A 13,717-nucleotide genomic window follows, 5' to 3' on the forward strand; every position below is an offset into this window, starting at 1 on the left:
CCTCTATTCTTGGTAAGGGGTACGCATCTTTGTGTGTGATACGGTTAATTTTCCAGTAATCTACACACATTCTCATGGTGTTGTCTTTCTTTTTGACCAAGACTAGTGGAGCTGCCCAGGGGCTACAGCTATCCCTGATTACCCCAGCCTCCTTCATGTCTCTAAGCATCCCCTTGGCGTGTTGGTAGTGTGCAGGGGGTACGGGTCGATACCTCTCTTTTATGGGAGGATGGTCTCCCGTGGGGATGTGGTGTTCTACCCCCTTGACTCGCCCGAAGTCTAACGGGTGTTTACTAAACACTCTCTCGTACTCTCGAACCACCCGGTAGACTCCCTGTTTCTGGTGGGAGGGAGTGGAGTCAGTACCCAAATGTAGTTGCTGACACCAATCCTCCATTATTTTCGTAGAGCCGTTACCTTCCTCCGGGTGAGATGGAGGCAAGGGTTCCACAGACTGTATAGAATTTTGGTTGATAGTATATAATTTGGCTAGCGTAGCATACCGGGGCAGGTATACTTCCCTTTTCCCGATATTTATTATACGAACGGGTACCCTCCCATGGCGTACATCAACTACCCCCCGTGCTGTCAAAATGGTGGGCCTACTGTCTGAGTAGACTGGTTCTACCATAGCCTGGTAATCTCTACCTCTCAGACCAATAGCTGCCCGGCACCAAATCATCATTTCACTTTTCGGGGGCATGGAAATAGGGAAAGGGTCACACATTCTTACGCTACCAATCTCACCACCGGAGAGTTCCACCTGTTGCCGTCGCATCAGTGCCCGGATCTCTTTCTGGAGCACTCGCTGCTGGCCGGAGCTGGCGTTCTTGGCAACCTGCTGTAAAATGAAAATCACCTCTGCAAGACAATTTTCAATCACATTAGTTCCTAGAGTTATCTTTGGGTGACTCTCGCGCTTGTCAATGTCTACAATGATCAGTCCCTGTGCTGCCAGTTCGACTCTACCGATTTTAATGATCATTTCTTTAAATCCGATCTGTGGCACGGGCTGACCATTACTGGCGATGATACTCAAGTCGTCGTCTGGATAGCGGGTTATATCGGAGTCATTCCAGTACTGCTTGAAGAGCACGTACGGGATGGTGGTGACCTGTGACCCGGTGTCCAGTAGGGCACTCATAGGGATGCCATCCAGTACCACAGGCAAGACTGGACGTCCTCCCACATATTTGTCGCGCCAGTTCGATGGGCCTGGTGATCTTTTTCCTGGGGGTTGGCCCTCTACCCCAGGTTGTGCCAGTTTAAAGGACAGTACCTTGCCATATGTCCGGGTTGATTGCAGCGGCGGCAGATAGATTGTCCGTCCTCGTTGTACCGGTCGCTGGGTCTTCCTCTGGCCGGTGGGGTCCTCCTTGGTCGACGCCACGGGATGTCCTCCGGTCCGGATGCCAGCTGGATCTTCCCTGGAGTGGAAACCTGTAAAGACTGCACAGTTCGGGTTAGCGCAGCAACGCTTTTAGCTAGCTCTTGGACCTGATGGTGCAGGTCCGGAGCCGGGTCATTGTTCAAAGCCTGCGCATCAGCCCCCACAGGCCCTGCCGACAAGGGCGCCGTCTCCTGGTGGTAAGTGATAGCTGGGCGCCTGTGGGTCACAACGCCACCCGGTGTCGGTTCTCGGAGCACCCGGATGGCTCTGTCCTTGAACTGTGCAAAGTCCAGATGAGGATCCTGTAAGGCTATGGCCCGCAACTGGGTTCGGTGGACATTGCAATATAGTCCCTCTATAAATTGCTCGGTCAACAGCCTGTCCTCGTTTCCCACACTGTCAGGGTCGGTCTGCTTAATGGCTCTCAGGGCCTCTTGTAGGTTTAGTGCATAGTCCCTTATACTCTCATGTGCTCGCTGCTGGCACCCATAGAATCTAAGCTTAATCTCGGCTGAGGTGCGGGTATCAAAGGTGTCCCTCAGCCGGGTTAGTATCCCTGCGACAGTCCTCCTCCCAGGTGGCCAGGACTTTACCTCCCTTTGGGCTGCCCCGGTTAGTTGGGCCACCAGGATGCTCATTTTTTGCTCTTCTGTGAGGGGGTACACCTGGAAGAGGCTATCCAGCTTTTCTTTAAAGTCATTCAGGGTATGTGACTCCCCTGAGTACTGGGGTAGCCAGGCTGCTCCCGGGATATAGGGCATGGTGAAAGGCATGACTGCAGCAGCGGTGGCGCTGGCGGGGGTTGAGGCAGTGAAGCTCTCCTCCGTATCCGACATCTTTCTCCCCCCCAGTGGACCATGGCCTACCTTGCGATGATCCTCTTCCGTAGGCCGCGGTTCCGCAGTGGATCGTCAGGGTTGAGGACCTTCCGTCGCGCTCCTGTGACGTCGGCGTCTGCTGGGCTCCTTCCAGGACCTTACGCAACGTCCGGACGTGAGGCGGGGCTTCAGTTCTCGCGCGCTTTCAGAGTCCACGCCCCTCTTCTTCCCGCGCGGCGTCTTCAAGATGACGTCCAACGGCGGGAAAACTCCACGGATGGCGAAAAGAAGGCAGAAGATGGCGCCGGATGGCGGGAAAACTTCGCGGATGGCGGGAAGAAGGTAGAAGATGGCACCGGATGGCGGGAATCTTCACCACTGGTAAGTTTGAACAGTCTTTTTTTCAGGCACGCAGTACCCGGTGGTTGCGGGCACGAAATCCTGCCAACTACGCCAAAAGTTGACGCGCCCCTGGGCCTGTGTCGCGCAGCGTTGCGCACGCGGGAGCCTACCCGGAGCCGGATCTGATAGGGGTAGTAGTCTCGTGGCGGTGACCCAGTCCGTGCCCAGGGAGTCAAACTGTGTGGCTGAGTAGTAGCAGTAGATGTTGGACGACTACGCCACCCGTTGAATGCAGCTATGGAGCTGCTGCTGCAGGGCAGACCGCTGAGGCCGGTGGTACGATTGTGCAGCGTAGATGGTATAACCCCCAACGGGAGGGGTATGGCCTCAGGGCAGCCGACGTGGATGATGGGGGTAGCAGGAACCACTCAGAGACGATGCGGTGTAGTTCAGGGTCTTTACTGGTGATAAAGATAGACCCTCCCGGAGTACTGGCTAGCGATCGGGGCCTGGTCAGTCTTTGAGCAGACGGGATTTCCCCTGGCCAGGCGGAGTTGTAGGCCTCCCCAACTAATTGTACTCTTCTGGCTACCTTGCTAGAGGCGGGTAAAAGTAGCCCACGTCCCTGAGTGTACCGTGTGGTGCTCACCCGTATGGCCGGTGACTCGGGGCCTTCTAGTGGCTTCCGCTCCACGATGGCGGTGCTGGTCCCACGCGTGTGACCGTGCCTTCGGGTTTCTTGGCCAGAGGACCTGAAATCCCCTGCCGGTCGGTTTCTGCTGCTGGGTAAGGATTAGTCCCCACAGCCTCGGACTCCGGGTCCGGTAGTAACTCTTCAATTAGGGCGAGCTCTACAGCTGCCAGCCCCTGATTCCTTTTAGCACGACTTCCCCAGAGCTCCTGATCTCTCTCTCCTATAGCTGCTTCTCCTCTTCTTAACTCCCTAACCCTGCCTCAGCCCCAGATTTATATAGGGGAAGTTCTTCCCCTCCCAGGACTGGGCAGGAGGTGTGGCATGCATAGGATTCCTGACCAAGAGACCTCCCACCTGCTCTCAGACATAATATTGCTATTACTGTGGAAACCAGACCCCTGGGGTGCCACACATCTAGTGAACCTGGGTTTGGTTTAAACATTTTTATATGCTTCACTTGGAATATATAGCCTTATTCTATCCAGTATATCTCTGGAAATATACCACACTATGTATATGGACTTGGGTATGATATGCCCTTGCAGGTGGGACTGCGTTTTTCTTCCAGCACATTGCACTTTCCTGTCATGCATTATATTTGTATTATGGATATATTAATGTAAGTTATTTACAGATTGACTAAATAAAACTTTAACTTTTTGCACTCATGTTTTTTTCTGTTCTAAATGGATACTGTTTAATGTATCATTTTAGATGCATTGAAAAAGAAATGTTGCAAAGTTGAACTGAACATGGCCTTTAAAGTGTAATTACACTTTTCTGTGACATTTCAGAAAAAGTAGTCATGTGTTTGCACATGTGGATTAACAATCTTTGGCCTTTGAATGATTTTAATTTTGTTTTTTTGAGCAGAGGTTTTTCCTCTGAATTAGAAGCCTCAGCAGTTTTTGTTTGTCTCTCTCTGCTACTATCTCTCCTGAGCATTTCCCTTCATAGACTCATTTTCTCTCTATTTTGTATAGATTATATATACATATACATTATAAATTTATACAGAGGTGAGTGAAAATGTTTCCACACTGTCTTATTAGCACTTTGCGTATGAAGTTGCTGTCCCCCCAGTCACTGCTATGCAGTTCTGAGCATGTTGTGTCAGTTTATTTAAACAATGGCCGCCCTACTTGCCAGAAAGAAGAGCAGCGTGCAGTGATTCATTTTTTGCGGCCTGAGGGTTTTTCTGGTGCTGATACTTATTTAAAAGACTTTGTGCACAATGAAGAGAAAGTGTTTTCTTGTGAAGAAATGTGAATGAATGGATCGAGAAGTTCAAGGAAGGTCTCAAAAGTGTCACCCACAAAGAAAGAGCCAGACACACGTTCACCTCTGATAATAACATTGCACATAAATAAATCATTTGCAAATCAAATTCACATTTGATGAAGAGGTGAAGACAGTGGTGGATTTGTGGCTCGCACCCTCAGCCTAATATATTTTATAATGTGGGAATTCAAAAGTTTGTTGACAAATGTACAAATTGTATTGAAGAGCAGGAAGATTATGTTTAAAAAATATATATTTGTATTTTCTGAAAGGTTAAAGGGAAGCTGTCAGTAGGATCAACCCCCCTAAGCTGTGTATATAGGCATGTAGGTCATTGGAAGCTGAATAAAATGATATCCTGATATCTGTGGTCTGATGTCTTTTTCCAGATAAATCCACATTTTTCTTATTTGTAAATTACATCTTCCAGGCTCTGTGGAGGATGTTGCCTGGAAGATAACTCTGCTTTCAGAGCTTATTATAAATGAAAGGAGGAATTACCAGTGAGACAAGTAACTAACACAGAACAGGAGAAATAAAATTTGTCTTCTTGCAAACACATTTTTTGCAGCTCTCTGAGCTCTGCTGTATTGTAACAATATTACAACCCAGTCTGTCTGTGAGATGGAAGCTGACGGTGAGAGGAACCTGCAGATGTGTCAGGTATAATCACACACAGCTCTGCAGTGAGAGCAGAGAGCGACCATTACACATCACACTGGGAACTCCATCTTCATGTAAAATGATTGCTGGAGGCAGAGTTATCTTCCAGGCAGCGACCTCCCCAGAGCCTGGAAGAGGTAAGTTACATAAAGTGATAAAAGATGATTCATCAAAAACAAGGGATCTGATGTGAGGCATACAGATGGCATAATGGGTAGCACTCTGGCTTTGCAGAGCTGGGGTCCTGGGTTCAAATCGCAACAAGGACAACATCTGCAAGAATTGTGCGTATTCTCCCTGTGTTTGTGTGGATTTCCTCTGGTTACTCCAGTTGCCTCCCACACATACCAAAGATGTACTAATAGGGAATTTAGATTGTGAGCCCCATTGGGGACAGTGATGATAATGTCTGTAAATCACTACAGAATATGATGGCGCTATATAAGCAAAGCATAATAACATGCCTTTTTCAGCAGTTTCTAACCTGTTTGCCTATATTAATACTTTAGATAGGTCAAATGTCAGATTCCCTTAAAAATATATTCTACAACCAGTGCGAGATATTTTTGAATCACCCTTGTTTATCTAACATACTGTATGTTTTAAAGTTTCTTGTCTGCACTTATACTGTTGATTTATGAAAGTCAATGTGAAGTGCAGTTTCAATTTTAGACCATAAATTATTATTAACTTTCATTTGTCAATAATACATACTTAAGTATGTAAAGTCGTTCTTGTTTATCTTGCTTATCTTATTAAAACGTAGGTAAACATGAGTAGTGTCTTTAGGTAATGGCGGAACTGAATCGAGGTTGTGGTCATCACAGTAAACAGTAGTGCGAATGCAAGCACAGAGGATACAGGTGGAGATCCCTGGAAGACAAAGACAGTAGTAAAACAGACCGTTCAGTAAATTGTAAAGACAGTGCTTAACATTTATGACAACCGGTGCTACAAAATGTTCAGGTCTAATGGCTCAGCATTTACATCCAATATTTAAACCATGTAACTAACTCAAATGCATGATGAATCTTAGTACCTTACCTTAGTTCTTCTGTTAGTTGCAAGGTCATTATGGCATATAATAAAATTCTGGCTTGTCATGTTCAGCTAAACACCTTTTCATCTCAGCACCCGGACCTCACCATTTATAACTTTTATCTTGTATTTATTATAATGCGGAAGATTTTTTTTAATAGTCTCCACTACTGATGAACGAGTATATTCTCTTAATCAGAGAGCATGCTTGGGAGCTCTCCGAGTATCTTCAGCGTGCTCAGGCGTTATGTTTTAGTCACTCCATGCGCATGATTTGTGACTGTATGACAGCTTTAATACATGTAAGTAATGCCTAAGAAACAGGCATTCCTCACATGTATTAAAGCTGTCAAATAGTCGCAAATTATGCGCACAGCGTGACTCAAACATAACACCCGAGCACGCTGAAGATACTCGGAAAACAACCGAGCATGCTCATAAATTTTGAGTAACGAGCATGCTCACTCATTACTATTCTCTACCCATAAAATCATTTAGCCATTATTTTGAAAATAATCTTGCCACATCATGTTTATGATATCATCTAAAAAATCATATTAATCAATTGATAATAAGAAAAACTGATGTTCTCAATACCATTGTGAACTTTATGATTCAATTTTAACGTTCCTAAATAAGATCCATCTTTATATTTTAATGTAGACTGTATTCTTTTAAATCTATGGAAAAGAATACTTTTTGATATCACAGGTTGCTCACACATGTAGAGAGAAATGTATAGAATAAACTTACATAGCTACTCAGTGTGTGCTATGGACACCTGTTGATTTCAATTGCCTCCCGCTGAACTTCTAAGACACAGATTTTAAAAGATGACAAGCCGTGATACCTTGGTATTCCTATGTCTAGCAGATGCTCATTTATACAAGCTCCATAGGAAACCCATTACAATCATCATGTTTAGAGTGAACACACAACAAAATAATATATTCATAAAAGTGGACAACTCCTTTATACCACAATGTTTGATGACTAAGTTATGGGGTACCATCTGATGGCTTCATGATTATGACTAAGGCCTCATTCAGATGTCAGTATTTTTCACATAAATAGTACAGGCGTTATCAGTGTTTGGGATCTATGTGATCAGTGTTTTTGGTCAGTGTATCATGTGCTATTAGTGTTTTTCACATATAGATACATTTATTACTAAACTTCTCCCATAGTTTGGAAGGCTAAACACAGACCCATAGACTTGTATTGGCACTTTTCATCCATGTTGATGGAAAAAACGGACGTCTCCATAAGTTTTGCAAGGAAACATGGTCTGTGAAAAAAAACGGGCATGTGAATAGCACCATAGACCGTAAGTGTTGATTCCATGAAAAACACTGGGGTCTGTATGAGGCGTAAGCCTTAAGCACAGAGCTTATACAAAGTCCTAACACTGTTGCAAGCATGAACTCTTAGAACAGAATCCTTAACTAGAGAAAATAGTTCTGTATTTGCTTTGGTGAATGTGAGAGACTTATAGTAAGGAGGCAGCTTCCTATGATGTAGGAAAATGCTGACACCGCTCCCTTCCCGATCACAGAGAGAACTGCTCTCTCTCCTCCTGCTCTGCACTAATCTACAGTATGTGATCAGTGCAGAACAGTAGACGAAGCTTAACGGAACTGACGCTGCACGAGCTGAAGGACCTTCCTCCCGGTTAATTCAAGGACCTTTCAGTTCATGTAAGTGATCTTATGACCTGAAAGGTCTTTGAGCTAATTGTTTGGAAGGTCCTCTTGCTGCTCAGCTTGTACAGCTTCCATTCAGGTCCTGATCAGGAACTGCAAATTTTGGCAATGTATAGTGTGGTGTGTGAATGTGCCTGTAGCAAGCTGTGTGCATGTAATTGTGCATGTAGCAGAGCTGTGTGTGTTTATATGTGCATGTAGTGTGCATGTAGCAGAGCTGTGTACAGTACAGACCAAAAGTTTGGACACACCTTCTCATTTAAAGATTTTTCTGTATTTTCATGACAATTAAAATTGTACATTCACACTGAAGGCATCAAAACTATGAATTAACACTTGTGGAATTATATACTTAACAAAAAAGTGTGAAACAACTGAAAATATGTCTTATATTCTAGGTTCTTCAAAGTAGCCACCCTTTTGCTTTGATGACTGCTTTGCACACTCTTGGCATTCTCTTGATGAGCTTCAAGAGGTAGTCACCGTAAATGATCTTCCAACAATCTTGAAGGAGTTCCCAGAGATACTTAGCACTTGTTGGCCCTTTTGACTTCACTCTGCGGTCCAGCTCACCCCAAACCATCTCGATTGGGTTCAGGTCTGGTGACTGTGGAGGCCAGGTCATCTGGCGTAGCACCCCATCACTCTCCTTCTTGGTAAAATAGCCCTTACACAGCCTGGAGGTGTGCTTGGGGTCATTGTCCTGTTGAAAAATAAATGATGGTCCAACTAAACGCAAACCGGATGGAATAGCATGCCTTACAAGATGCTGTGGTAGCCATGCTGGTTCAGTATGCCTTCAATTTTGAATAAATCCCCAACAGTGTCACCAGCAAAGCACCCCCACACCATCACACCTCCTCCTCCATGCTTCATGGTGGGAACCAGGCATGTAGAGTCCATCCGTTCACCTTTCTGCGTCACACAAAGACACGGTGGTTGGAACCAAAGATCTCAAATTTGGACTCATCAGACCAAAGCACAGATTTCCACTGGTCTAATGTCCATTCCTTGTGTTCTTTAGCCCAAACAAGTCTCTTCTACTTGTTGCCTGTCCTTAGCAGTGGTTTCCTAGCAGCTATTTTACCATGAAGGCCTGCTGCACAAAGTCTCCTCTTAACAGTTGTTGCAGAGATGTGTCTGCTGCTAGAACTCTGTGTGGCATTGACCTGGTCTCTAATCTGAGCTGCTGTTAACCTGCGATTTCTGTGGCTGGTGACTCAGATAAACTTATCCTCAGAAGCAGAGATGACTCTTAGTCTTCCTTTCCTGGGGTGGTCCACATGTGAGCCAGTTTCTTTGTAGCGCTTGATGGTTTTTGCAACTGCACTTCGGGACACTTTCAAAGTTTGCCCAATTTTTCGGACTGACTGACCTTCATTTCTTAAAGTAATGATGGCCACTCGTTTTTCTTTACTTAGCTGCTTTTTTCTTGCCATAATACAAATTCTAACAGTCTATTCAGTAGGACTATCAGCTGTGTATCCACCTGACTTCTGTACAACACAACTGATGGTCCCAACCCCATTTATAAGGCAAGAAATCCCACTTATTAAACCTGACAGGGCACACCTGTGAAGTGAAGACCATTTCCGGTGACTACCTCTTGAAGCTCATCAAGAGAATGCCAAGAGTGTGCAAAGCAGTCATCAAAGCAAAAGGTGGCTACTTTGAAGAACCTAGAATATAAGACATATTTTCAGTTGTTTCACACTTTTTTGTTAAGTATATAATTCCACATGTGTTAATTCATAGTTTTGATGTCTTCAGTGTGAATGTACAATTTTCATAGTCATGAAAATGTAGAAAAATCTTTAAATGAGAAGGTGTGTCCAAACTTTTGGTCTGTACTGTATGTCTATATGTGAATGTAGCAGAGCTGTGTGTGTGTTATGATATTGGTGGAACAGCTGGAATCCGATGGCCGGAGGACCACGAGCAGGGTACCGCAAGCGGTAGTAGTAGTTTTTGGATATAGCAATGAGAGTTGTAAACACAATCTAGAGATGAGTGAGAAGAGTCTGGGTAACACAGTTCAGGAGATGGAGACTGGAAAAAGACAACTGCTAGACACAATATTCAAGCAGTGAGTGAATGTTCCATGTGGCTTTAAGTAGGTCCAAACAGAAAACAAGATGGCTTCCACAGGTTCAGAATCTTCCATATTGATGAAGGGCTATTGCAGACTCCAGTGGTAAGGAGTAGAATTGCAACAAAATTTAGCAAAGCGAATAATAGCAGCTGCTAGTAGTCAATTTGTAGAAGGACAACAGAATTCTGAGTGTGTCTATATGTGCATATGTAGCAGAGCTGTGTATGTGTCTATATGTGCATATGTAGCAGAGCTGTGTATGTGTCTATATGTGCATATGTAGCAGAGCTGTGTGTGTGTCTATATGTGCATGTGAATGTAGCAGAACTGTGAGTGTATATTACACACTCCAGAGAGCCACTAACAATAGATTTATTAATGACCCCTCCAATTTATACCACCAGGGAAGTTTTAATTGACAAAAAAAATCTTTTTGTTATTTTCTGCTGTCTAAACCTGAGGTGCGTCTTATGGTAAAGTGTACCTTACAGTCTGAAAAATGCGGAATATTAGTTTAAAATGGCCCTGTTGCCAATGCTTCCAATTTTTGTTTTTGGACTTTTTTATCTTTCCATTGACATAACCAAATTTAATTATTTATTTTACTCATTTAATTCCACAGTGCTGTTAAAACAAAATCATCACTGTCCCCATAGAGGGCTCACAATCAAAATTCCCTAGTAATATGTCTTTGCAGTCATATGAGGGTTTATTTTTTGATGTAGAGATGTAGTTTTGATTGGAAAAAATCCAAGTGTTATTTTTTCAGCTTTCATTTTGCAGTAAAATGACTTAGCCCAGAGGCATATCTATGGGTCACAGGTGGAGCATCTGCCCGGTGTGCAGCTTGCAGGGGGGCACAGTCTGTCTGCCTAATGAGGCGGTCTGAGGTGTCTCTCCCGGCCGGCGAGAAGGTGCAACAATTGTACCAGTGTCTTTCAGACGCGAGTACAATTGAAGCTCTGACTGCTGGGTCAGGGCGAAGTCAGCAGCGTTATCAGGTCATGTGATAATGCTGCTGACGTCACTCGCTGGTGCTGCAGAGGCGCACATTGGTGGTAAGTGCACATATGGAGCTGAAGACACAGAAGATTTAGTGCAACAGAGGGGAGATTTAGTATGGGGAGAGATTGAGTGTGTGGTTGGGGGGAGATTTAGTGTGGGGAGATTTAGTGTGTGGTAGGGTGGAGATTTAGTGTGGGGGGAGATTTAGTGTATGGTTGGGGGAAGATTTAGTGTGCGGAGATTTAGTGTGTGGTTGGGGGGAGATTTACTCTAGTGTGGGGAGAGAGGTGGGTGAGATTTATTTTTGGGGGAGGGCTGGGGAAGATTTAGTGTAACGGGGTGGGTGTAACATACCTGGCGGCGTCCTTGCATGGTGGTCCATCTCCCACTGTGCAAGAGCGCGCACTTGATCTCCAGTCCAGAATGTCTCTCTGGCTTCCCTCCTTGCTGTCTGTTTGTCTGTTTTGGCTGCATAGGGCGACGCCCGCTGAACTTCCTGTTTCTTGTACCTGCTGTGGACACGCCCCTGTTGCACCTTCAGCCTATTGCTGTCCATCTTTGGGTATTTATACCACCTTCTTCCTCAAGATGGCGCCTGAGCATTGTGTCCTGTCAGTCGGCTTTTTGTCTCTGACATGCCAGGTCCTATCCTGTTTTCCTGCCTGTTTTCCAGTTCTTTGTCTGAACTGTGGTCTGTTCTTGTGAACACGCTTCTTGCCTGTTCTTTCGCCTTCTAGGGGCCATATTCCTAGATCTGCCTGTCTGTGCCTTGCGGTATCTGTTCCCGTCTGAACAGAGTCCTGTTTGTGTCCCTGCCTTGCGGTATCTGTCCCTGTCTGAACTGAGTCCTGTCTATTTCTCCTGTCTTGCAGTATCTGTTCCCGTGTCTGAACTGAGTCCTGTCTGTGTACTCTTGCCTGCTGCCTTTCCTGGAGGCTGTATTTCCAGGCCTGTCTGAACACGCTCCTAGCCTGTTCTTCCCGCCTTCTAGGGGCCGATTACCTAGATCCGTTCCTGTATCTTGTCTGTCCTGTCTGAACTCGCTCCTTGCCTGTTCGTCCCGCCTCTCTGGGGGCCGTATTCCCAGACCCGCTCCTGTATCCCGCTGCAGTGTCGGTCTCTTCCGTACACTCAGTTCCAGTCTGAACTCTCTCCTATCCTTTACCTGTTTTGCCTCTATGTCCGTTCCTTTCCTTTTTCTGCAGAGTCTGAACTCGTACCTAACTCCTGCTTGTTGTCTCTGTACTCCCGTTTGTGAGTTTGTGGTCCCCTCGCTACTTCACTGCAAGTACCCTGTGGGTATCTGGCTCTGCCTTTCCCTTCCTGTCTGTTCCGTGTGAACAGAGCCCTGTCCGTCCTGCTCTGACTCCTTGCTCACTGCTCCGGCAGCCTTGCTCCGCTCTTACCCTTCTGCCCGCTGCTCCGGCAGTCCTGTCCTGCCCTGCTTCTGCCCGCTGCTCCGGCAGTCCTGTCCTGCCCTGCTTCTGCCCGCTGCTCCGGCAGTCCTGTCCTGCCCTGCTTCTGCCCGCTGCTCCGGCAGTCCTGTCCTGCCCTGCTTCTGCCCGCTGCTCCGGCAGTCCTGTCCTGCCCTGCTTCTGCCTGCTGCTCCGGCAGTCCTGTCCTGCCCTGCTTCTGCCCGCTGCTCCAGCAGTCCTGTCCTGCCCTGCTTGTGCTCGCTGCTCCTGCAGCCCCGTCCTGCTCTGTTCTTGCCCACCGCTTTGGGCGTTCCCTCTCTGCTGTGGTTGTCTACCGCATCTGCGGTTCTGTGACCCAGTCTGTACTGGGTCTTAACCTTTCTGTGCTCCAGCCCGTCCTTTCGGCCAGTACCTCCCTGCCTGCATACTCGCCTGTATCCACCCCTCTGCATACCTGCCGTGTTTGCTTACATCCACCAGTCTGTGCCAGCCTAACCTGCATGTTCCAGTAATTCCAGTGTGGGTCAACCCCCGTGTCCGGAGTTTGACCTGGAGTAGCACCTGGTCCCTCTGCCCGGTTTCTCCCTGGTGCACTGGCGTCGTATGCCGTCGTGCCACCTTGGTCGGATCGGCCAGATACTTAGTCACGCCCCTCCAGGCACTCTCCGGTCCATGGTCCAGTGGAACCACAACACCCGCACACGCCAGTCTGTCCGGGCGTGTGCATAACAGTGGGGAAGATTTGAGCAGACAAGATTGGGGAGCAAGGAAGACACAGGTGCAGACACAATATGGGGAAAGGTACAAATTTTAAGGCACAGAATGAGGAGCAAGGGGAGAGATGGGAGCATGTATGAGGAAACAGTATGCATGGATGGGTGTGGACTTAGTATGGTGATGGGGGTGATGGTGCGGACGTAGCATGGTGAGTAGGGGGATGGGTGGGGATACAGTATGGGGAATTGGGGGGGATGTGTGAGGAGGCAGTATGGAGAGTGAGTGGGTAAATATATGAGGAGACAGTATGGTAATCTGGGGGATGTGAGAGGATATGGTATGAGGAGGGAGGAGAAAATGCGTGAGGAGACTATTGAGGGGAATAGTGTGAGGAGACATTATGTGGGGAGAAGAGAGTGAGTGGGCCCAGAATAGAGACTGAGTAGTATGGGGTGGGGTAGCATGGGATGAGGGTGTAGGGTTATAGCCAGGAGGGGACAGTAAGCAAAAGAGGGGGCGTGTGATGATGGGGCACAGTATAGAGACTGGGCCCTATAAG

General features: G+C 46.7%; 1 protein-coding gene across 1 annotated transcript in view; it reads right to left on the minus strand.

Annotated features, from left to right (window-relative positions):
• Positions 1–13,717, minus strand: part of EPYC (epiphycan) — a 56,384-nt gene that overhangs the window by 14,084 nt on the left and 28,583 nt on the right. The window contains exon 4 of the mRNA XM_073650684.1: positions 5,903–6,061. Within this exon, the coding sequence (XP_073506785.1) occupies positions 5,903–6,061 (159 nt within the window). The remainder of the gene's footprint in view (positions 1–5,902; positions 6,062–13,717) is intronic.

This window comes from Phyllobates terribilis, unplaced genomic scaffold (assembly GCF_046119375.1).
Source record: "Phyllobates terribilis strain yellow unplaced genomic scaffold, ASM4611937v1 Scaffold_11__3_contigs__length_659146591, whole genome shotgun sequence".
NCBI classification, from domain to species: Eukaryota; Metazoa; Chordata; class Amphibia; order Anura; family Dendrobatidae; genus Phyllobates; species Phyllobates terribilis.